The sequence below is a fragment of the Sebastes umbrosus genome, chromosome 8 (genome assembly GCF_015220745.1).
Source record: "Sebastes umbrosus isolate fSebUmb1 chromosome 8, fSebUmb1.pri, whole genome shotgun sequence".
NCBI lineage: Eukaryota > Metazoa > Chordata > Actinopteri > Perciformes > Sebastidae > Sebastes > Sebastes umbrosus.
Genome location: NC_051276.1, coordinates 1,111,838 through 1,133,409, shown reverse-complemented (window position 1 = coordinate 1,133,409; position 21,572 = coordinate 1,111,838). Strand labels below are relative to the sequence as shown.

General features: G+C 42.4%; 3 protein-coding genes across 7 annotated transcripts; all 3 read left to right on the top strand.

Moving 5' to 3' along the window:
- The first annotated feature begins 1,829 nt into the window (after window positions 1-1,829).
- LOC119492806 (ubiquitin-conjugating enzyme E2 G1-like) lies at window positions 1,830-6,355 on the top strand. The gene is made up of 6 exons (XM_037777573.1): window positions 1,830-2,035; window positions 5,035-5,137; window positions 5,252-5,349; window positions 5,546-5,724; window positions 5,834-5,941; window positions 6,034-6,355. Exons 1-5 carry the CDS (start codon window positions 1,993-1,995, stop codon window positions 5,918-5,920), a joined length of 510 nt encoding a protein of 169 aa, XP_037633501.1. The 5' UTR covers window positions 1,830-1,992; the 3' UTR covers window positions 5,921-5,941; window positions 6,034-6,355.
- A 1,205-nt stretch (window positions 6,356-7,560) lies between these two features.
- LOC119493522 (protein FAM216A-like) lies at window positions 7,561-11,564 on the top strand. The gene is made up of 4 exons (XM_037778891.1): window positions 7,561-8,773; window positions 8,851-8,882; window positions 11,111-11,241; window positions 11,352-11,564. Exons 1-4 carry the CDS (start codon window positions 8,694-8,696, stop codon window positions 11,523-11,525), a joined length of 417 nt encoding a protein of 138 aa, XP_037634819.1. The 5' UTR covers window positions 7,561-8,693; the 3' UTR covers window positions 11,526-11,564.
- A 189-nt stretch (window positions 11,565-11,753) lies between these two features.
- On the top strand, window positions 11,754-21,518 carry rad9b (RAD9 checkpoint clamp component B). Of its 5 annotated transcripts, none has more exons than XM_037778883.1 (11): window positions 11,754-12,341; window positions 13,220-13,290; window positions 15,049-15,186; window positions 15,300-15,414; window positions 15,619-15,718; window positions 16,532-16,638; window positions 16,797-16,903; window positions 17,689-17,753; window positions 17,997-18,104; window positions 20,458-20,617; window positions 21,100-21,518. In XM_037778883.1, the coding sequence occupies exons 1-11, from the start codon at window positions 12,308-12,310 to the stop codon at window positions 21,202-21,204; spliced, it is 1,110 nt and encodes a 369-aa protein (XP_037634811.1). In that variant the 5' UTR covers window positions 11,754-12,307; the 3' UTR covers window positions 21,205-21,518. The 5 variants fall into 5 exon arrangements, with proteins under 5 accessions (XP_037634811.1, XP_037634813.1, XP_037634812.1 ...); XM_037778885.1 differs by having other exon boundaries at window positions 11,758-12,341; window positions 15,124-15,186; window positions 20,458-20,650; XM_037778884.1 differs by having other exon boundaries at window positions 11,758-12,341; window positions 15,121-15,186; window positions 20,458-20,650.
- Window positions 21,519-21,572: the final 54 nt, after the last annotated feature.

Genomic DNA, 21,572 nt, shown 5'->3' with positions numbered 1-21,572 from the left:
TCAGGTACAGTTACAGTACAGTTACAGTACAGTTACAGTTACAGTTACAGTTACAGTACAGTTACAGTACAGTACTGTTACAGTTACAGTACAGTTACAGTTACAGTACAGTACAGTAGTTAAATGTAATACAGAAATACAGTACAGTAGTTAGGTGTAATAAAAAAAATACAGTACAGTAGTTAGGTGTAATACAGAAATACTGAAGAGTAGTTAGTTGTAATAAAACAATACAGTAACGTTAGTTACTTGTAATACAGAAATACAGTATAGATTATACAGTGTAGTATTTAGGTATAATACAGAAATACAGTATAGTAGTTAGTTGTAATACAACAATACAGTACATAAATATCCTTTTTTTTGTCTTTCATGTGAAAATGACTGTCTATGCCACTGGAGTGACACAAAAACTATAAAAAGTAAAATGATCATTTTTAGTAGTATTAAAGTAAACTGGGAAAAGTTTGTAAACTTGTGTTTGGTTGATTATTTCTCTGTTGTTACAATACTAATTGGCATTGTATTTTACATCTTTGGAAATCGATCTCAATGCAGTGAGATATCGGGATGAGATTCTGCAGCCAGTGGCGACCCCATATCTCCACAATCTGGGACCTAACTTCATCCTCCAAGATGACAACGCTCGCCCCCACAGAGCCAGGGTTATCACAGACTACCTCCACAATGTGGGAATAGAGAGAATGGAACGGCCTGCCAAGAGTCCAGACCTCAACCCAATTCAACACTTGTGGGATCAGCTTGGTCGTGCTGTACGTGTTAGAGAGACCAACACAACCACACTGGCTGACCTGCAACGAATCCACCAAACAACTCAAAACAAGAGTCAATTCCAACAGGAGAATACAATGTTTACCATTGGCAGAGCATTTTGGCAAATTTTTCTTGGGCGTTGCCCACAATCAGCTGTGCTGCTCATCCCACAAATGCATGATCCTCACAAGTTGGACATCATTGTGAAGGTAAATAAACAGGCTTTCCAACCATGTAAAATACAATGCCAATTAGCATTGTAACAACAGAGAAATAATCGACAAAACACAAGTTTCCGAACTTTTTTTCCCCAGTTTATATTATGCTACCCGATAATGCCATATTGTTCCTCTGTTTCATACCACAAATTCATCACACATTGTTTCACCAGGTATCAGCAAAAATACTTTGTCCATTAATAGCATCAATAAACTTGTTAAAACAACAATTAATGAGATAACAATGCACAAAACACCATGAAGTAAACAACAACCAATGAATCGGTCAGTCGGTATCATTATCATAAACACATCGTTAATAGACAAGAAAGCATTGATGTCAGATGATCTTTTAGTACAGTATTTATATAAGATGTATCTATGAGCTGACCTCTAATGGTATATTCAAATGTAATGGATTACATGCATTATATAAGATGTACCACCTCTGTAATGGTATATTAATGTTATTGATTATTATTATTATCATTAATAATGACAATAATAATTATATAATAATAATAATAATATAAATATAATAGTTATAATAATAATAATAATAATAATAATAATAATAAAAATAATAATGATAATCATGATGATGCAGTGTGTAATGACATATGAAGCAGGAGTAACGTAGAGAGGATGAAGGAACGTTTCCAGGTTAGTGCTTGTTGATTTCTTGAAAAAGAAACGTTGCCTTGAACGCACCGTGATACATTCATGGAACACACGCACATAAACACACATAAACAGTTATTTACATGGACTGCAGCCGCGCATGCGCAGAGCTGCAGGCAGCAGCTGAAGCTCGGAAGAAAACAGAGAGAGAGAGAGAGAGAGAGGAGAGAGAGAGAGAGAGAGAGAGAGAGAACCAGCAGCAGCAGCAGAGATAGAGATATAGAGACATCTCACTGCGGTTCAGCTTCTTCTGCTCTAACGGGATCTGTTGGGAAGTATTTTGTCGACACAAATTGATTTTCATTTACGTCCGCGTACCATGACCGAACAATCAGCATTACTTCTTCGAAAACAACTAGCAGGTAATGTGAATAACATGTTGTATAGCTCTAGATGTAGCCGCTATAAAGGCTCCCTAGCTAGCGGCTAACGTTAGCTTCTGTTAGCTCCGCTAAGCTGTGTCTGTGTTTACGCCAGAGGAGGAAGCTCAGAGAGCTAACCAGCTACATCACGGCTTCAGCTCAGCTCTCATCAGCTCATCTCTTGTGGAAATAAAGACATCTAGATTTACAAATATACCTGGCTCAAATAATCTATATGTGAACCGACACTTGATCCCAACGCCAGCCCTGCTAGCGGGTTAGCAGGTGGGACATTAGTTAGCTAACGGAACAAAGGAATAATGAAGCAGGGACTCCTCTGCTCTCATCACTTCAGCTTCACTAATGCTAGCTGTGTATATTCTAGGCCTTTCATACACTAATATGCGACTACATCAGCAGCAGCTTGGTAACAACCCAGCTCTATAAGATCCTATGGGACGGTTCTGATAATGTACCGCTGCTTAGTTAACGGTTCTAGTGAGGATCCGCATCTGATCTCAATCATCACTTCTCCTGGTGGCTCAATCTTATATTCTCATATTATCACTGTTGGTGGCAGTGGTGTATCTTTTCTTATTAATGCCAGACACATGGACTGAGACAATGAGATACCCTTGAGATACTCGAGACACCCCAGATACCCCTGAGACACCCCTGATACACCTCTGATACACCTCTGAGACACCCCTGATACACCTCTGAGACACCCCTGATACCTCTGATACACCTCTGATACACCTCTGAGATACCCCCGATACACCTCTGAGACACCCCTGATACACCTCTGAGACACCCCTGATACACCTCTGAGCTTCCCCTGAGACACCCCTGATACACCTCTGAGCTTCCCCTGAGACACCCCTGATACACCTCTGAGATACCTCTGATACACCTCTGAGCTTCCCCTGATACCCCTGAGACACCTCTGAGATACTCCTGATACACCTCTGAGATACCCCTCTGAGATACCCCTGATACACCTCAGAGATACCCCTGATGCACCGCTGAGATACCCCTGATACACCTCTGAGATACCCCTGATACACCTCTGAGATACCCCTGATACACCTCTGAGATACCCCTGATGCACCGCTGAGGTACCCCTGATACACCTCTGAGATACCCCTGATACACCTCTGAGATACCTCTGATACACCTCTGAGATACCCCAGATACACCTGAGATACCTCTGATACACCTCTGATACACCTCTGAGATACCCCGGATACACCTGAGATACCCCTGATACACCTCTGAGATACCCCTGATACACCTCTGAGATACCCCTGATACACCTCTGATACACCTCTGAGATACCCCTGATACACCTCTGAGATACCCCTGATACACTTCTGAGATACCTCTGAGACACCCCTGATACCCCTGATACACCTCTGAGACACTTCTGAGATACCCCTGATACACCTCTGATACACCTCTGAGATACCCCTGATACACCTCTGAGATACCCCTGATACACCTCTGAGATACCTCTGAGATACCTCTGATACACCTCTGAGATACCCCTGATACACCTCTGAGATACCCCTGATACACCTCTGAGACACCCCTGATACCCCTGATACACCTCTGATACACTTCTGAGATACCCCTGATACACCTCTGATACACTTCTGAGATACCCCTGATTGTGAATCACTGGCTTTACAGTGGTTGACTCAGTTCAGTTCTTCAACTTGGTGATTCACTTCAACAGTGATAATTATTTTTGGAAACCACGATTTGAACCATGAACATTATGCAAACTGTATATTATATTAACTGTATAGACTATGAATATTCTGATATGATACAAACACTGAAAACTGAATATCTCCTATAATACGGATTAAACAAAAGTTATATTAGAGGAATGCTTGAAGCAGATCAGTCAGTGTCAATGTTGGGAAGTGTTTCCAGGCACCTATTTTACAGATTTTTTTGTTATATTAAAAAGCTTCCTGGGCCACAGAGTTGAAACAAGGGCTCAGGAGGTCAAATCAGCACAATTCATGCTTTGCTTTCTGAAAGTAATGATGTTAATTAATAGAGCTAATACAGCACGTACTACTTGTTCACTCTGGTCAGCAGCTGTTAACCTACTTTGTCTCATTAATTAGTTGTGAATGCAAACTCAACATTTCCTGCAGCTGTTTCACAGTAGATTGTGTATCAACAGCAGCTAACAAAAGGAAATAAACCAACATGCAGCTCACCTTAGATTTACCTGTACCTTTAAGTACGGAGACCCCCTACACCCACTAGGAGAAGTTTTTTATTAGCTCGTTCCCTCAAGTAAGTAACCCGTTCCCTCGAGTTAGTAACTTGTTCCCTCAAGTTAGGTATCTCGAGGGAACGAGTTACTTCATAGTCCACTTCTTCCAATCATTCCTGACAGTCCACACATTGCTGATGTACGGAGCCCCCCTAGATGATGTACTTCGGTAAATTTGGAAAGATATTGACAGATTCAAACTTCTTGGATCAATAACTCATAACAGAAACGTTGTTAAAACACAAACAACAGCTCTTTGTAACCGTAGTAAGGTAGACAACGAGCTACAACCTCATTTTAATCAAAATGAGCCGTCCTCCTAGCTGGACACATAACATTGATCTCTATGCGCAGCCGGCTGTGAGACGAATGTCTGTAGATGGTACAAAGTGCAACGCCGAAAAGAGAAAAATATTCAATAGCTTCAGTATTATACAGTGTAGCACCACCAAAATAACTTCACACATCGATGTTCTCATCATAGTTGTACTAAGACACTTAGTTTGGAAAAAATATGCTTTTGCATAATTTTAGTGAACTTTTAATGGGAAAAATATTCAATAACTTCAGTAATGTCCCTTCTCCTAAATCTACCCAGTAATCTATACTGGACGGAGTAGACCTGTCACTTGCGTGAAATTCCTTTAGTTGTGTTTTATTTCCAGTTTATTGTTTTAAAAATACCTTCTGCCTCTTTTTTCAGAGCTCAACAAGAACCCCGTGGAGGGCTTTTCAGCTGGTCTGATAGATGATGATGACATATATAAATGGGAAGTTGTGATCATTGGTCCACAAGATACCCTTTTGTAAGTGAGAAAAAGATTTGGACAGTAATGTCTTTGGTTGAGAAATAATTGATATGAATGTCTATTTAAAGTCATAGTTTCTCATATGTCCTTGCTCTGTTCTTTGTATTGCAGTGAAGGAGGGTTTTTCAAAGCATATCTAACCTTTCCCTATGATTATCCACTACGGCCTCCTAAGATGAAGTTCATCACAGAAATCTGGCACCCAAACGGTAAACAAGTGTGCTTCCTTCAGATCCTCATGGCCATCACTTGGTCTGGACACTTCATTTCTGCTACTTTATTGGATGGTTTTGAAGGCTTTGTTGATGAAGCAGTAAAGTAATCCAGGCTTTGAGTTTAACTGTAATGAAGGCTGTCATTACACTGTACTAGCTGCTGTTAAATTCGTGCTCCCATTCTCCACAGTGGCAAAGAACGGGGATGTTTGCATCTCAATTCTGCACGAGCCAGGAGAAGATAAGTTTGGTTATGAAAAGCCCGAGGAGCGCTGGCTTCCCATCCACACGGTAGAGACAATCATGATTAGTGTTATCTCCATGCTGGCAGACCCCAACAGCGACTCACCAGCTAACGTGGACGCGGCGGTGAGTTACACTACTTCTGCATCCCCCTGACACTTTTCATTCTCGTTATCATGGCAGGTCAAGTAAACTGAGGATGTGTCATTGAAAGACTCTAATGTTGCTCCCACAGAAAGAGTGGAGGGAGGACCCTAACGGTGAATTCAAGAGGAAGGTGGCTCGCTGTGTAAGAAAAAGTCAAGAGATGGCTTTTGATTAGGAGTCAATTGTAAATTCCAGGGTAAGTGAAGTGAATAGTTTTAGCCAAGTCCTAGCCATATGTGAAACTTTGTTCTGGATAAGTAATAGTAATTCTGATGTTCTTTTTTCCAGTTAAAGGAAATGCCTTCAGAGGGAAGATTTCAGCAAAAGGCTTTTGCACCCCTTGTTTTGCCAGTCAGAGGAATTGGTTGGCTTCAACCACGTTTCTGTGAACGGTTGTCATTTTCCGCAAGATGAGCCAATTTGAGAACCCTACCAGCGAAATTAACCTGTTTCCTACCTGGAACTGTATATTTAATTTAATTTATTTTGAAAAATTAATGATGTAAAATATGTCACTACTGTAAATTAACTTGCTTTTTTATCTGCTGCTGAACAGTTTCTACTTTATACCAGGTTTCTTATGCAATTTAGTGGTCAAGATTGTGTAAAAGAAAAAGGAAAACCCGTTACCATTAGGTCATCACCTGTCCTCCCTCCTGAATACTTCCCACCAGATTAATGTCGGCCCAACAAATCTCTGTCAGTAGATGGATTATTTACAACACTGTCATTGAATCACTGTTGCCTTCCGTTGGCTTCACTTCCTCACAGTCTGCTTGTTGTTTAGAGGGAGCGCCTGAGAACTTTTGGAGGGTTTTCTTCCTGCTGCCATTATGCTCTCCTTATGCTAGTATCTGTCTAAGAGATATAAAACCGTGACTCTCAAACCTGCATGATCCCCTCAAACAGCTCTGTTATGTGTTGTTGCTAGCTGTAGATGTACATGGAATGGCTTACTCAGTGATTTGAGAGTTACTGTTTTATAATATATTGACTCACACAAGCACAGCTAATGGTAACAGTAGGTTTGTGCCATCTTCTCAGGATCAACCTTTATTAGGGTCTCTATTAGCAGTCAGTACCGTAAACCTCTAATATTCCTGAGCCTTTCCCTCAACACTTCATTGACCCTCATGGTCAATGAAGATATCTATTAATTATCTCTTAGTGAATGTCTTACTATAAATCATGGACAACCAAATACAGTCCGCGTGGTGTACTGGTTAACTGGCATCTGAGTTTACCTCAGTTTAAAAGGTTCACACATTTGACGAGAATTACTTTCAGTTCTTAATCTGTTAAAGTGGCAGTAGGCAGTTTATTTTTGGCATCATTGAGCAAAAATTCCATAATAACCTTTCAGCATATTGTAAGTCAAGAGCCTAGACTTCTGCTCCTCCTCATGGCTCTGTTTTCAGGCTTTAGAACATCTAGCCCGTGACGGGAGACTTTGACCAATCACAGGTCATTCCATTGAGAGAGCGTTCCTATTGGCTGTGCTCCGGTCATGTGACCGGAACTTGGCGTTCCTTAACCAGATTTCAAAATGGCGGCGACGTCACAAACTTTCTAATTTTACAGCTAAACAGTACACTACAAGATGTTTCTGAAAACGTGAGGAGAGAAATAGGCATTACAGCTACAGAATATTGATTCATATTTGATCAGCGCTGCCTAGTTTGATCGGAGTTCGCGAGTGATTGACAGCCGGCTCTCATAGGCGTCAGCTGGACAGCAGACCTCAGATCAGCTCTTACTGATTGTTTTCCTCCGGTCTGTGAAATTTTGCAGATGCCGTTAGGAGCACCAGAGGACACCGGGGGACACAGAGGCACATGATATTTTTCAGGTTACCTGTTTCATGTACTACTGTCACGATATAGCGGCCGTTTTATAAAAATAACTTGTTTTAATCATATTTGCTCCAATCTCGCCTACTTGATGCTTTAACGTGGGGGATTTTAGGGGCTCCATAGTAAAAATAGGCTCGTCCCTCTGATGTCGTTGTGGCACATTTGGCTTCCCATCAATGTGTGGGGTAAAGGATGAGGTGTCAGTCACATTCACTCCAGGGTTTAGACTCTGAGTACTCCATTGTTGAGTTTAATTCTATCAACATCTGGAGTCCTAGATCATATTTATCACCTTTACTTAATCACCAAATTTGGGTTGTAATACTTGATAGAGACTTGAGGTTAACTCACCACTTAGTAAATTAAATGAACACAATCCCAAACTAGGTTTTATTTTGACAGAATAGGCTCAGTGGTGTTTGGGTGGAGTCTGGAAACCATTGGCTCTGGTTCACTTTCATGAAGCCATGATGACATTTACTCTGAAGTACGTTATACATGATTGATCTGTGACTGACTGACAAATAGCTAACCATCTTTTGGCGCATGCAATCAGGTTTGAAGGAGTTGGGTGTGTTGATACCATTTGTTAGTCCATTCTGGGTGAATGTGATGTGTACAGTTAGTAGATTTCTGTAGACTTTATGATCACATAACTGCTGTTGACATTACCTTTTCAAGTCAGAATTTTCTAACCTCCCATGACCTCCCATGACCTCCTCTGACCGGTGTTCACTGTTTTTGCACAGATTCGGTGCGTTTGAAATGTCATTAAGCAATACGCTCTGAAATGGTGTGTCCAGGTAATCCACCCTAACGCCATTATTTGTTTTGGTTGTTTTCCATTTTGTGTCAATGCAATGTATATTGGACATGATGCTCAATAAAGTGTGTAAACAGAGTGGCCTGTAATTTAGTTTGTGTTTTACATTTTAGATGAGAACACGCTCTGGGTTCAAGTATATTAGACCTGTGCTGTGTAATAGGAGCCCTTGGAATAGAGTCAGGTTTCAGGGCTGGTTTCATGTCTCCGTCCGGCTCCGCTGGCTGCAACACATCATGTAGCAGCAGCGTCTCCGACAACGAATATTAACAATGAGGAAGCAGGTTACGTTTGTTGAGCAGCTGAAGAAAGAAAAGCTGGTAAAGAATGGAAGTGGTCACATCTTCATGAGGTAAGAGCGCAATGTGAGTGTTAACATCTGTAATGAAAGAATGATGCATACATGATGAGATTCTTGAATTGTTTTAGGTCTACAGAATCTAACCGCAGAAGCACAGGAGGTGAGTCAAATATTCCTTTAAATGCTAACTCGACACAAATAAACCTGTTGTTTTCATTAGAGAATTACAAAATAGATTATTTGAATGCAAATTATGTCTAAAATATAATTGTAGATGTTTGCGCTTTTAGGTGATGAGTAAAGACTCAGAGTAATGGTCTGTTTTTGTCATTTCTGGTGGTCAAAGAATATTCAGATCTTTTACTGGTGAAGTAAAGAAGCCAATACTACAAGTAAAAGTCCTGCAAAAGTGCTATCAGAAATTTATATTACATATAAGTCAAGAGCGGCCCCTTCAGACTGTTATAGTATGTATTATATTTCTGAATTATAATTACATACACATTAACATGTAAGCAGCGTTTCACTATTATAGCTGGTCACGGTGGAGCTAAATTTAGACTTTAAATACTGTGGTGATTTATAACATCATATTTTAGAAGCCTTGTAGTTTGGTGGGTAAAATATTCTCCAAAGTAACTAATAACTACATCTGTGAAAGTAAAACAGACAATATTTGCCTCTGAAATGTAGTGGAGTAGAAGTATAGAGTAGTATAAACTCAAAAAACACAAATAAAGTACCTCAAATTGTTACTTAAAGGGACTATTTGTAACTTTCAGAATTGCTTATTAACAGCGACACCTGTGGCCGTGAATTCAACGAAAGTCAGCGTTGAGCTTGCGCTTGCTCGCTCTCAATATACCTGAACGAGCATCGCTCAAAACAGTGAGGCGACACACGTCAGCTAAAGCCACAATATCACTCTATATATATTGCAGCTGCTTGGCAGTAATGTTAGCTGACCAGACGAAGGTCTCTCCATGAACATGATTTAGATCTGATCCTAGTGTTGGCTTTTCCTGCCTCAGCGCAGGCTGATGCAGCGGGGCTCTGCAGCGTGTCTCCCTGCTCTCTCCGTCCGCAGCTGGAGAGAGCAGGGAGACACCGGCACCCAGTAGGTAACGAGACGATAACGTTACTCGCTGAGGAGCTCCGTCACTTCACAAGACACGGGAAACCTCTGTTGGTCTGGAGGAGCTGCAGCAGTTATTTCTGCACAAACGTCCATTGTACATTCACTAGATATTCTCAGAGCTAAACTAACTCTTCTGCAGTGTGTAGTGAGCATGCGCTCACGTCTAGAGGTGGAGCGAGCTGAACGAGAACGCGCGCGCTGTCTGAGTGAAGGCAAGCAGGCAGAGGAGGAGAGGCAGCGGCCACACGCGAACGCGCATATGCGAGCGCGCATGTGTCCCGACCCGCTACATTTATACGCTTAAAAAGTTACAAACAGTCCCTTTAAAGGAACTGTTTGTAAAAATCAGAAATGCTTGTTAACAGCGACACCTGTGGCCGTTAAGTCAACGAAAGTCAGCATCGCGCTTGTGCTCGCTCTACATAGACATGAACGAACATCGCTCAAAACAGTGAGGCGACACACGTCAGCTAAAACCACAATATCACTCTATATTTCAGCTACTTGGCAGTAATGTTAGCTGACCAGACGAAGGTCTCCATGAATTAATGCTGATCCTAGTGTTGGCTTTCTTGCTTCAGCCTCCCGACCGCGGCCGGAGGGAGACACCGGCACCCGGTCGGAGACGATAACGTTTCTTGCTGCAGAGCCCCGTCACTTCACAAGACACGGAAAACCTCTGTTGGTCTGGAGGAGCTGCAGCATTTTTATTTCTGCATAAACGTCCACTGTACATTCACTAGATATTCTCAGAGCTACGAAGTCTTCTGCAGTGTGTAGTGTGCGCGCATGCAAGTGAGGTGGAGTGAGCTGAGTAAAGGCAAGCAGGCAGAGGAGCAGAGTACAGCAGAGACTCCGGCCCTGGAGACCAAAGCTACGGTCTCCCCTGCGTCCTCCGACCGCGGTCAACACTGTTTTGCGAGACGGGCTTCACTAGATAGAACTTTGCGGTTTTGGTGCTTCCGTGTAGTTTGTGTTGGAGTCTGAGTCTGACCTTTATAACCAACCCCTGTGATTTATACGTTTAAGAAGTTACAAACAGTCCCTTTAAGTAAATGTACTACGTTGCTTAATAGTAATGTTTAGACGTGAATTCACATCACAGAAACTTGGAGCTCAGGTGGATGCACCACTGAGAAACCGATTTTAAAAATAACACATGATTAATAATGTTTCAAGTAGCTGAGTGTTAATGTGCTGCTTAGACCTGTAATAAGGTGTTCTGCTGCATGTCGTGTGGCCTTTGGCAGGCTTTGAATGTCGACCTGGTCAGCAGGTGAGAGAGATGTACAGAGGAACACATGTTACTGTGTCTGCAGGCGGCCAGCACATGAAGACAATACACCTTCCCAACTCTCTGACGTCTGCACCCTTCTTACAGGTAAAACCACAGACAAGCTCTACTCAGGGTTTCCTGTCAGGGGCCTGAAGATGGAATGAGATCATTGTAATATTCCTCATGTGTAACCAGATGACATCTGATCACATCAGGTCTTGTTTGTGTCTCAGCATCCAGCCCTCACAGCTGGACAGAGACGCTACCTCTGCAGTATAGCCACCGTCTACAGCACAGAGCACATGAGGCAGCAGATGAAGCAGCACTATCTCAATGTGCTGCACACGTGTGTTCAGTCAGGTGTGTATCTACACGTCTCTCAAACATAGGACCCAGGGCCACTACCACCCATCTCATGGTGTGTCATCTGTTTCCTAGGTCAGAATCACACCTGCAGGAGGAGGCATGGAGGAAACAGTACATCCACAAAGGATGCAGAGAAGGGTGTGGCGAGGTCAAAGCCTCGAGGGCAGAGGAGGAGCAGCTGCAGCGGCAGCACAGCTAATTCTGAGGTCATACTCCCAAAAATAGTCAACAGATGACCCAAATGCTTTTATTATTTAGTTACCTTATAGTGAGTCTTTATGTTCATCTTTCCATCAACACCAGTTGTGTTATTGTACACATTGTGTCGTCCCCAGACCTACACGTTACCAGCACCACGCTGTTCTGTTAGTTCAATGTCTAGTTGGAGTTAAGTCATAAAGTCTACTTGTATTCTTCATCATGCTATTATCCAAACACCTGACATTATGATTATTATTATGACTATTTAATCATTCCTCTTATTAGTGTAGATATGAAACATCCGTCAAGGCCTTCAGGCTGCTACTCATTTACTATGAAATCATCCATTTAGCTGTGGAGGACCCAGTTCAGCCCTTATATACCACTCACCATACCCTTTCTCTTAATACATCCATGTTATATCAGCACCACTCCATTTCTTTTCAAGCTAAACTAGTTAGCATGTAGCGAGCGAACAGTTCTACTGCTTCCTGTTAGCATCATCACGTTAGCATCATCACGGCTTCATCAGTTCCCGCGCTGTGTGGCCTTGGTGTCTGGTGGTGAGCTGGTGGTGAGCTGGTGCCTGTAGAGGTCAGTAGAGATGAACTGTGTTGTGGAGGGCAGCGCTGTGAAAGGTAACGTTAACTGTAGTACTAAACTAGACTAGTAGCCATGAGTTAAATGTGTATTTTCTAAAGAATTAAAAAGTGTAACATTTGTTGTAGCAGCTGACGTGAGGCTCGTAAACATTGATGATGAACTATGAGTATGCTAGCTGGGCTAATGTAGCTTAGCTTCTAGCTAACGTTAGCTAGTGTTAGCCACTATGTGTGATGTGTAAATACTATATGAATAATAAACCTATGAGAAACACTCAGTTCTGTTTCTGTCCCTTCATCTACATGTTTCTGCGCTTTGTTTAATGATGTACAACAGGAGAAAGCTTGTTGATGATATTCTCATATATGATCTATGTTTCCCATCTATTCTTTCACTATATACATACAAGAATGTTCTGGATGGATGGAGCACACTTTCTAAAAAAGAAATTTAAGATGAATGTTAAAATAAATAACAAAATAAAATCATTTGATGTAATGATATATTTGAGTCAACATAAGATTGGAAATAACATGCTGTATATAATACAATTATTTATTCATTTTGGAAGATATAATATTCATAAGGCAAAATGGTCAGGAACCAAGCCAACTTCCCTGCATTTTAATAATGAATTCAAACAATATAGCACCATCATACCCAATATTGAAAAAAACCCCAAAACATTAAGACTTTTAAATTAATAAATTCATATATTATGATGTAAATAACATCAACTCTGGCATTATGAAATATACATGTAATTATTTTTGTTTTGTCTTGTTTTTTTTCAACTGTCTATGTATCTGTTTGAGCATGAGTTTTAATAAATAAAAAAAAATCAAATCAAATAAAGAAATAAACAGTAGTATGTTGCTAACGTTGAGCGCTGTGGCTCTTTGTTATGTTGCAGTATTTGGAAAGGCTCTCCAGGCCCTGTCCCGGGTTGGAGAGGAGCTCTGGTTGGACCCCATGGTCAGAGGGGTGAGCAGCACCAACTAGAAAATAGCCCTGAATTATCCCAGTTAGCCCAATTAGCCCATGTTCTGGACCTGAAACAGGGAGTAAACAGGAATCCCCCCCTCTCTCTTTATCTTCTAAGTAAATGTTATTTTACATGAAGCCTCTCTATATATTATATTGTATTGTATTGTATTGTAATATATTTCATATTATATTATATTATATTGTATTATATTATATTTTATATTATACAATATAATATGATATTGTACTGTATTATATTGTGTTATATCATTGTATTAAAATTACATTATGTTATTTTATATAATATAATATTGTATTATATTATATTTAATATTGTATTATATTATTTTAAATAATATTATATTTTATTATATTATATATTGGTGTTATATATATATATATATACTGGAAAAACAAAGTTTGGAAACTTGTGTTTGGTGGATTATTTCTCTGTTGTTACAATGCTAATGGTCATTGTATTTTACATCGTTGGAAAGACTGTTTATTTACCTTCACAATGATGTCCAACTTGTAAGGATCATGCATTTGTGGGATGAGCAGCACAGCTGATTATGTGGGTAGCGCCCAAGAAAAAGTTGCCAAAATTCTCTGCCAATGGTAAACAGTGTATTCTCATAAGGCTACCAGGAAGCCTGCAATGACTGACCTTCACCGTCACGCCCATTAGCGTTGGTGTCGACAACACAGACAATGGAACCTGAACATGTGGGAGAATGTCATGTTCAGTGATGAGTCCAGGTTCTGTCTGCCAAAGTTGGATGGCAGGGTCAAAGTATGGAGACGATGCTGAGAACGTGATGCTGACTGTTGCACTGATGGAGTAACAGCTTTTGGTGGGGGCAGTGTCATGGTGTGGGGCGGCATCTCCCTCACTGGCAAAACAAGGCTTGTAATCATTGAAGGCCATCTCAATGCAGGGAGATATCGGGATGAGATTCTGCAGCCAGTGGCGATCCCATATCTTCACAATCTGGGACCTATCTTCATCCTCCAAGAAACAACGCTCGCCCCCACAGAGCCAGGGTTATCACAGACTACCTCCACAATGTGGGAGTAGAGAGAATGGAACGGCCTGCCAAGAGTCCAGACCTCAACCCAATTCAACACTTGTGGGATCAGCTTGGGCGTGCTGTACGTGTTAGAGTGACCAACACAACCACGCTGGCTGACCTGCAACGAATCCTGGTTGAGGAATGGAACGCCATCCCACAGCAACGTGTGACCAGGTTGGTGACCAGCATGAGGAGGAGGTGCCAGGCTGTTGTGGCTACGTATGGATCTTCCACCGCTACTGAGGCTCCTGACGGTGTATTAAATGAATAAAGTGTAAAATAGCCAATATGTCTTGTTTGTTCCTTGTTACTGATAGAGAGTTCAATCATCCAATCCACCAAACAACTCAAAACAAGAGTCAGTACCAACAGGAGAATACACTGTTTACCATTGACGGAGCATTTTGGCAAATATTTCTTGGGCGCTACCCACATAAACAGCTGTGCTGCTCATCCCACAAATGCATGATCCTTACAAGTTGGACATCATTGCGAAGGTAAATAAACAGGCTTTCCAACGATGTAAAATACAATGCCAATTAGCATTGTAACAACAGAGAAATAATCCACCAAACACAAGTTTCCAAACTTTGTTTTTCCAGTTTATATACAGGTGTCTCCTTCCTCCCTACAGGTAAGGACAGCACATTGAACTGAATGTCTCTGTGACTTTCTCTTAAAGCTGGCACTGAGATCAGTGAATTCTGCTCATTCTGCGTACGCCTGCTTCCTCTTCTCACCGCTCTTCTTCCAGCAGTACAGCCTGGCATCGCTATCAGAGCAGGGCAGTGAAACCATCAGATGCAAACTGGTCATGAAGGTATGTCAGTCATGATGCTGGTTATTCATCTGTAGAGAGCTCACTGCATCAGGATATGGGAGCCAGTAGAGTGGAAGTTCTCCCTGGTTACAACATGTCTTTTTGTTTTTTAGTCTGTTCTGCCTCTTTTCCGATGTCTGGCCTCCATTGAGCGTAATGTGGAACGATGTCGGATATCAATCAGCACTCCCAGTGACCGAGTGATGATCCAGTTTTTCTGCAGGCATGGTAGTAAACATTGCATTTTGTATTATAAGCTAGCTGCAGGTAAAGGAGAGACCTATGATATTTGAGTGTAAATACATTATTATATTTATCCATTTTTTAATGGACCATGTTCAGAATGAGCTCCATCAGCAGAGAGTGTATTGCATATAATCAGCACTTGGTGGCAGTATGCTCCAAACATCTTGTTTCTGCTGTTGTTTATAGGCATCACTAAGACCCACAACCTGTGTTACCAGGACAGTGAGGCTCTGCAAGCAGTGTTCGCCTCACACCTCTGTCCCAACGTGCTGAAAGCTCCTGCCAGGTTAGCACCTCATTATTCTGCTATATCACGTTAGTTACTGTAACATGAATAAGGTACCAGTCCATTTAATGGAACGAGAATGGGTGTTCACAATGTGTCTCAGCTGGCTCTGGGCAAACACACGCACACACATACACACACACACTACTTCAGGTCAGTTCAGTTCAGTTGAATCAACCAGACTGACGAGGACATAAACATTAATACCTAAAGTATCGTCCATCAGTAGCACAGCGTTGACAGACGGCGCTCTGCTCAGTGCTTCGCTTGATTCTGTTGTGCTCTACCTTTATAGGTTGACTCTGTTGTGCTCTACCTCTATAGGTTGTCTCTGTTGTGCTCTACCTCTATAGGTTGACTGTTGTGCTCTACCTCTACAGGTTGACTCTGTTGTGATTTACCTCTATTAGTTGATTCTGTTGTGATCTACCTTTATAGGTTGACTGTTGTGCTCTACCTCTACAGGTTGACTCTGTTGTGATCTACCTTTATAGGTTGATTCTGTTGTGCTCTACCTTTATAGGTTGACTCTGTTGTGCTCTACATTTATAGGTTGATTCTGTTGTGTTCTATCTCTATAGGTTGATTCTGTTGTGCTCTACCTTTATAGGTTGATTCTGTTGTGATCTACCTTTATAGGTTGACTCTGTTGTGCTCTACCTCTATAGGTTGATTCTGTTGTGCTCTACCTTTATAGGTTGACTCTGTTGTGCTCTACCTTTATAGGTTGATTCTGTTGTGCTCTACCTCTATAGGTTGATTCTGTTGTGATCTACCTCTATAGGTTGATTCTGTTGTGCTCTACCTCTGCAGACTTCTTGGTGATATGGTGATGCATTTCCCCGTGTCCCAGGAGGAAATCACTCTGTCCATGACTCCTCTGAGAGTCAGTCTGAGGAACTACTGTGAGGGGGGAAATGGTGAGCTAACGTTACACTGTGATTCGGTCCAGACCCATCACCATACTGAAGTCGCTGTGGCACCACCGTTTGACAGCCTAAACTGATAATGTAATTCTTCAACAAAGACTAAAAATGTTGTGCAGGTACTGTTTGACTGGGATGTCCGTCTGTCACAGATCACATAAAGATGATGTATACTGAGATGTCCCTACACCCAGACGAGTTTGACTACTTTCAGATCGGAGTGGAGTCGGACATCACCTTCTGCCTGAAGGAGTTGAGGGTAACGGGGTTATTTTATCCTGTCACATGACAATATTATGGGTATCTTTGTGTGTGTGTGAGCATTTCATCTGTAAGGGATCATATTTCTGGACCTGTAAGTCTCTGTACCTGGCTCTCTGGATCGTTTCCCCTCAGTGCTGTATCTCATCTTTACAGCAGAAATAGTGTGACTCACACAGAAAAAGTAATTCAAGTCATGAGTTGTAGAAAATGTAGGCTACACCGTGCTTGGTTTGTATGAAATGTGTAACTTTCAGGCCAAGTAGGACTGAGTTTTTTTTTGAAGGGCTGGCTCAACTCAAGTCGATCTTAAACTGTTGATATTTTGAGTAACATCAAACATTGGATTTTAGTGAACTATGTCATTTCCAGAATAGCGTCCTCAGTAATCCAACGTGATTTGTTTCAATGTCTTAATGAACACTCCCCAAGTTGAGTTGCTTTCTTCTGTATTGACTTAACTGGGTGGCCGTATGGAGGTTTGGATGCTCAGTCCCTGTGTTAATAAGACTTGACCTGCAGTAGCACTCTTGTCCCTAATGTCTTGGAATGTGTCTGGGACACCCCGCTGTGAGGCTCCTCATTAACCAGCCTAGTCTTCTTGTTCCTGTCGGTTCTGGAAAATCGGGTTTGGATGGATTAGAAGCCAGGCTTTAGGTTTTAGTCAGCCTCAATTTACTGAAGCATTGATATTTTTCTTTAGCCTGATCATTGCAAACATGGATGCACACCAGCATGTCTCAGTTTTTGACAGTGAACTGCTGCTGTTGTGCTTCTTCGCAGGGTTTCCTGTCCTTTGCAGAGTCACATTGCCTTCCAGTGTCTGTCCACTTCGGTGCTGCAGGAAAGTAAGTCTGTCTGCCATCGTGATTAGCTCCAGTGGCATTCCTGTCTCAAGTTGCAAGGACCAGTGTCAGTCTGTGTGTTTCTGGACCACGGGCGCTGCATACTGAGTATGGTTATTAACACCACATAAGCTCAACATTCAGTCAACAGTTTGGACTGATTATAATACTGCTGTAGCAGCCAGCAGTAAAACAGTGAAAGGTCCTGTTGGAGGTCTGTCAGTGTGTCACTGATGTTGTTTGCAGGCCTGTGTGCTTCTCTGTGGAGGACGTGGTTCTGGAGGCTACTGTGGTGCTGGCGACTCTGATGGAATCTGAAAGCAGGGCCCCCTCTCAGCCTACTACCCCCCCCAGGTAACTATTCATCCTGTCTGCAATAACTGCTGGGATCTCATCAGACCATCACATTAAGATTCATCTTGTTGTTATTTAGAGTTTCTCTGATTTACTGTGATGGTGTGTTGGAGAGTGGGATTGAATGTTCCCTCAGGACTCTACCTGAGCTCCTCTCCTGGCTCTCAGTCAGGGCGGTTGGTCCTCATAGGCTGCTTTTAGCTTGGTAAGAGGGCGTAGTGTTACAGCAGACGTCCTGGTGTCTGTAACAGAGATAAATAGGGCAGGTCCAGGACGTGTGGGGTTAGCTTAGCAGCCTGTCAGTGGGACAGTCTGTAATCCTCTCATCTCCACTATGCTAGCCTGCTGGGCTGCTCTGCCGCTCTGCCAGACACTGTCCCAGTCTTCCTGCTCTGCTCTCTCTCTCTCTCTCTCTCTCTCTCTCTCTCTCTCTCTGCCTGTCTGACTGACTGTTCAATTCAATTCAATTCAATATGCTTTATTGGCATGACTGTCAGGTGAACAATATTGCCAAAGCAATTCAATAATAATAATAATAATAAAAAAGAACAAAATAAAAACAAAAACATATATACACATAAATACAATTCATTGAACATCTCTCTCTCTCTCTCTCACCCTGTCTCTCTGCCTGTTGAACATCTCTCTCTCTCTCTGCCTGTCTCTCTGACTGTTGAACATCCCTCTCTCTCTCTCTCTCTCTCTGTCTGTCTCTCAGACTGTTGAACATCTCTCTCTCTCTCTCTCTCTCTCTCTCTGCCTGTCTCTCAGACTGTTGAACATCTCTCTCTCTCTCTCTCTCTCTCTCTCTCTCTCTGTCTGTCTCTCTGACTGTTGAACATCTGGCTCATTTGTTGTTAACTACAACCTGCCCTCCCTCACCGTTACGCTCTGTTTCTGAACAGTTAACATTCTTTCCATCAAATCCGTGGCATGCTCGCTGAATCGGCCCTTTGGAAGTACAACTAAAGAGTCGGAGGTTGTCTGGAGACTCTCTTCAGCTATGGCTCAGGAGGTAGAGAGGGTCACCCACCAATCGATAGGTTGGCAGTTTAATCCCCGGCTTCTCCTTGTGTCCTTGGTCCAGATACTGGACCCCAGACTGCTCGCTGAGCCGTCGGTGTGTGAATGCGTGCAGTGCTCCTCTGTATTCTTGTGGTCTGGTTGCTTCTCGGAGGTTGATGACATGTAGTGTGGTTTCATGTTGCCGCGCTTCAGGCCACTTTCAGTATCATCAGCTGATACATCCTTAATTAACTACGTCTGTACGAGGGACTACCAATGCTAACGAGGGATTTCCAACACCTAGTGACAATGTGGCAGCCTGGAGAATAACACTTCTCAGTCACTGCCAAAGACATCAAGAGCTCCCAGCAAGCATGCTGATGCTGCGGGAACCAACGCACGGGCATCGATCACAGGGACGTCCCACACCAACACACATGGACGTACTGAGGAGAGATGCTGGACAGTGCTGGCGAGCTAGCCAGATGTATGGTGGACTGAGACAGCTGGAAGCTCCACTTGAAAGCCCGTCTGGGGACGACCCAATGATATCAATTCCGATAGTTGTATTATCACTCTTTCCATCCACCACTATTGGTTTTGTGTTATCAGTCCTACTTGTATTAGCTATTACAGCTGCTAGGCTACTATTGTGGCTGCTTCTCCATCTCTCTCTCTCTCTCTCTCTCTCTCTCTCTCTCTCTCTCTCTCTCTCCATCTCTCCCCCCAGCCGGTCTCGGCAGATGACCGCCCGCCCTGCGCCCGGTTCTGCTCCAGGTTTCTTCCCAGTAATCGGGGAGTTTTTCCTAGCCACAGTGCGCTTGGTGGATCCTGTTGGGTCTCTAAACTATGGTGTACGGTCATAGACCTGCTCTATATATAAAGCGTCTTGAGATAACTTCTGTTGTGATTTGACGCTATACAAAAATAAATTGATTTGATTTGATTTGATACATGAATGTCTTTGTAAAGCTGAATAAAAAACAATGTTCTTTACAGTTTAGTCAATATATTTAAATGAGTTGACCAAAGAAACACCCCGATGGTTGTAGTGCTGTGTGAAATGTCCTCTCCTCTACTCTCTGCCTGATTGAATCATCATTTAATCATCTATCTCCACTCCCTCCATTAGACATGCCATTAAAAGCAGCAGCTCTCCTCACCGGGCTCGCTGATAATCCAGATTTCACTGAGTCCACGGTGTTATCTGCACAGGGACAGAATCAGTAGTTTGCTGCTGTAGGACATACCACTGTACACCACAGTTACAGTTACCAGCATGATTATTAGGTCTGGATAATGAAAGCTGCTTGCTGCAGAGCTGAGTGTGCGTTGTGTGTATTTCCAGGTGTGCAGATACTGCTCTTCTACCTGTGGGTTGGTGTGAAACAGACGGAAGTAAGGCTCAGGATGTCCCTGCTGTGATGGAGCTGATAGCATCCAGCCAGGGCAGCCCTATAGACAACCCAGCTGCTCTGATGCTGCCTCAGACTGGTGTCACTGATGAGGTCAGCGCCACCACCACTCCTGCTTCCTCCACGGTAACAAAAGCTTCCTGTTGGCTTTTCTTTTTACTGGGAACTCCATATTTCCCTGCTTGTTCTCTCTGTGAGGCGTGGAGACTGGATGGGTGTGATTGTGAAGTGTTTTACTTGGACCTGTACTGGAAGGATGCCCAGAGCGCCATGTTGCCTCACCGTATGAGGTGTGACTGAAGCGAGGTGACCTTGGATGTGAGAGATGGGGAGGTCTATGTCACCATGATGAATCAGTCAAACACAAACCAGTCTGGGAATCTTTTCTTTTTTGTTGAATATCATCTTGTCAGAGCAGTTTCTAGAGACCTGATGCAGCACTCAGATGTTCTCTTATTGCATTGAGGACATTTACATTAACCTAAAGGAAAAATCTAATTCAAATAACAAGGTAACTCATTAGGGAAGCACTGATGGATGTAGTATTAATAACATGTGTTGTCTGTTTCCTGTAGATCTGCTCCCTCCTCTTCAGGGCCTTGTCCTCAGAGCAGGACACTGATGGATGTGCTGCCACGCTGCCTGTTCTGGCGTGTTACAGTGACGGAGAGGACGATTAAACACTGTGAGAACACACTACAGGTTAGGGTGACTTGTTGTGATGCTGTCAACAGGAGGCCACAGCATTCAATTGGAGTCAGAATGATACCATCCAACTTTCAGTTTTTATGCATGTTGTTATGGCTCAAACGTTGCTTTGCTTGTTTCAGTTGTTTTCAAGGTGTTAAGCTTCCCCACATTGTTCAGGGGGAAATTCAAGAGAATGTATTTATAATAATTATTTATCAAAGAACACATCAAGTTATTTATTTTGTCAGTTTCAGTGTGTATATATATTATATAAATATATGTATATAAATATATTTGAACTAGCGTTTGGTCTTGTGTGAAAACATGACTTGAGCTTGAAGACGTCACACCGGTCTGT

Excerpts from the sequence above, each read along its gene's own strand:
- LOC119492806 (XM_037777573.1), top strand. The coding sequence starts at position 1,993 with ATGACCGAACAATCAGCATTACTTCTTCGAAAACAACTAGCAG. Across the intron at positions 2,036-5,034 it reads TCTTCGAAAACAACTAGCAG|AGCTCAACAAGAACCCCGTG; the intron begins GTAATGTGAATA and ends CTCTTTTTTCAG. Across the intron at positions 5,138-5,251 it reads GGTCCACAAGATACCCTTTT|TGAAGGAGGGTTTTTCAAAG; the intron begins GTAAGTGAGAAA and ends TTTGTATTGCAG.
- LOC119493522 (XM_037778891.1), top strand. The coding sequence starts at position 8,694 with ATGAGGAAGCAGGTTACGTTTGTTGAGCAGCTGAAGAAAGAAAAGCTG. Across the intron at positions 8,774-8,850 it reads AGTGGTCACATCTTCATGAG|GTCTACAGAATCTAACCGCA; the intron begins GTAAGAGCGCAA and ends GAATTGTTTTAG. Across the intron at positions 8,883-11,110 it reads TAACCGCAGAAGCACAGGAG|GCTTTGAATGTCGACCTGGT; the intron begins GTGAGTCAAATA and ends GGCCTTTGGCAG.
- rad9b (XM_037778882.1), top strand. The coding sequence starts at position 12,308 with ATGAACTGTGTTGTGGAGGGCAGCGCTGTGAAAG. Across the intron at positions 12,342-13,219 it reads GGAGGGCAGCGCTGTGAAAG|TATTTGGAAAGGCTCTCCAG; the intron begins GTAACGTTAACT and ends GTTATGTTGCAG. Across the intron at positions 15,187-15,299 it reads GATGCAAACTGGTCATGAAG|TCTGTTCTGCCTCTTTTCCG; the intron begins GTATGTCAGTCA and ends TTTGTTTTTTAG.